The following is a 1,801-nucleotide window of genomic DNA, read 5'->3' on the forward strand; positions in this document are numbered from 1 at the left end:
TGGTGCATATAAAAATGTGGCCAAACACTTAAGACATATAGGGTCATCTACAAATTGCGAAAGTCGTTATAAATCCAATTAGTCTTTTCATCGGGCGGCAGTTTTATGAATACCTCCTGCCACCCTGGATTTTGATATAAGTACTTGACAGTTGTCATGTAAAACTCTGTGGGTACTTGCATGGCTGTCAAAACGTCAATACAATGGCTCATGGAAAATAGATCAGATGGAGCACTGGTGTTCTCTTCGTCCCCCTCATCTCTACTACGATTGCTAGCCCTCGATCCTATACTCCTCTCCACAAGCACGTTCGTCAATTTGCCAATGACATCCACAAGTACTTGTCTTGGGCCCCTTCTCTTCCTCCTATTTGTCGATCTTGCATGACCAGATGTGTTTGACTGTTTTTCCCCTATCGTCTGATCCGAATCACGTTTGAAGTCACTATCATCAATGTCAACTGGTCCTTGATCGAAAGAAGTGAAGTTCTCCATAGGTTGAGACGTAGATGTGTACGCATATCTCCTTGTGGTAGTTTGCTTCTCAAATATGACTTCATAAAGCTCCTTGTGAGGAAGTCCCTTGTGGAAGAATTGTTGCGCATGTGGGTTTTGCTGGTAATGAAAAATAAACATATATTAATATTTGTCAATCCCAAAAAAAATTTGTAAAAGTACGGTGTCGTAGATTAATATGAATTTAAAATTTTGAAATTTACCTTGATATATTCTTGCCAAACCTGTAAGGGACACGTTGGAGTTTGCGACTCATGATCCCAACCAAAGCCCGTGTGTTGAAACAATTTCCGCCATGCTTGATATACTTTTCTCAGGTGAAAGTACTTAGAGGCTAGTTGTGTCACATTAAGTCTCCTTCCAGCCAATGATGATAAGTCATCTAACATATCCTAGTAATTTGTTGTTTTTATTGAAGTACCGTGGGAAATTTTCGCATGCTCAGACAACAGAACCAGAAATTTGTGGGTCATCTCAACGAACCAGATGACATTATCACTCATCTAATAACAGTACGGTGAGAACGACAACCAAGATTGGGACACCATAGCAAACACATTACCAACACACATATGCACATTTAAACCTCATAAACTAAACACAAATAAATTGTTACCTCATTCGATCCAACACTACTTGAAGTCGTCAATGCAGGGGAAGCTAGGGGCAATGTTGACCAACAGGGTGTATGATGAACTCCAAGTCTGGAAAAATGTCGAAACTTCCTCTTTTGTTGAAAGTAGTAATTGATCCTACGACGGCAGGCCAAATTATACTGACTTTTGTTCATATGATTGTAATTTGTTCTTACAATCAAATAACGATGCCAAACCTGCCCAAAATTTCTAGTAACTATGGTTAACTAACTATAGTTGACAGTAACTATAGTAACCAATTCAACTAACTAAACTAATTACTCCTAACCATATATAGTCATATTAACTACAACCTAACCAACTACAAATAAAACACAAACAACTAATGAAATTCATACATTGCATTGTGTACAAGTAAAACATAAACAAATATAATACAAATGCAAAATAAAACAATTATAAAATAAACCCTAACCAAAGATTAAACTAATATGAAACAAATGGCTCCTAAAACATAAACCAAATCAGGGACCTAAACCAAATCAGCATGCTGCATTGTTTGGGTTACCTCTTAACAATCATTCAGATTGGCGGTGTGGGGTTGGAGGAGGGTGGTCGACGGTGGGTTAATGAAGTAGTTAAACAACGCCGTTGATTCTTAAAGAATGTGGTGGCTTCGGGTTCGACAAG

At 38.1% G+C, this 1,801-nt stretch overlaps 1 protein-coding gene across 1 annotated transcript; it reads right to left on the minus strand.

Moving 5' to 3' along the window:
* Positions 1 to 921, minus strand: LOC116130405. Its single transcript, XM_031416160.1, has 2 exons — positions 719 to 921; positions 1 to 614 (listed from the first exon to the last, which is right to left on the minus strand). The coding sequence occupies exons 1-2, from the start codon at positions 902 to 904 to the stop codon at positions 48 to 50; spliced, it is 753 nt and encodes a 250-aa protein (XP_031272020.1). The 5' UTR covers positions 905 to 921; the 3' UTR covers positions 1 to 47.
* Between the last annotated feature and the right edge of the window lie 880 nt (positions 922 to 1,801).

Source organism: Pistacia vera, unplaced genomic scaffold (assembly GCF_008641045.1).
Source record: "Pistacia vera cultivar Batoury unplaced genomic scaffold, PisVer_v2 Contig22, whole genome shotgun sequence".
In the NCBI taxonomy this organism is placed as follows: Eukaryota; Viridiplantae; Streptophyta; class Magnoliopsida; order Sapindales; family Anacardiaceae; genus Pistacia; species Pistacia vera.

What these genes read in the sequence shown, in the direction of transcription:
- LOC116130405 (XM_031416160.1), bottom strand. Translation starts at nt 904, where the DNA reads ATGTTAGATGACTTATCATCATTGGCTGGAAGGAGACTTAATGTGACA. An exon ending in TTTGGCAAGAATATATCAAG is followed by an intron (nt 615 to 718) that starts GTAAATTTCAAA and finishes TTTCATTACCAG; the next exon opens with CAAAACCCACATGCGCAACA.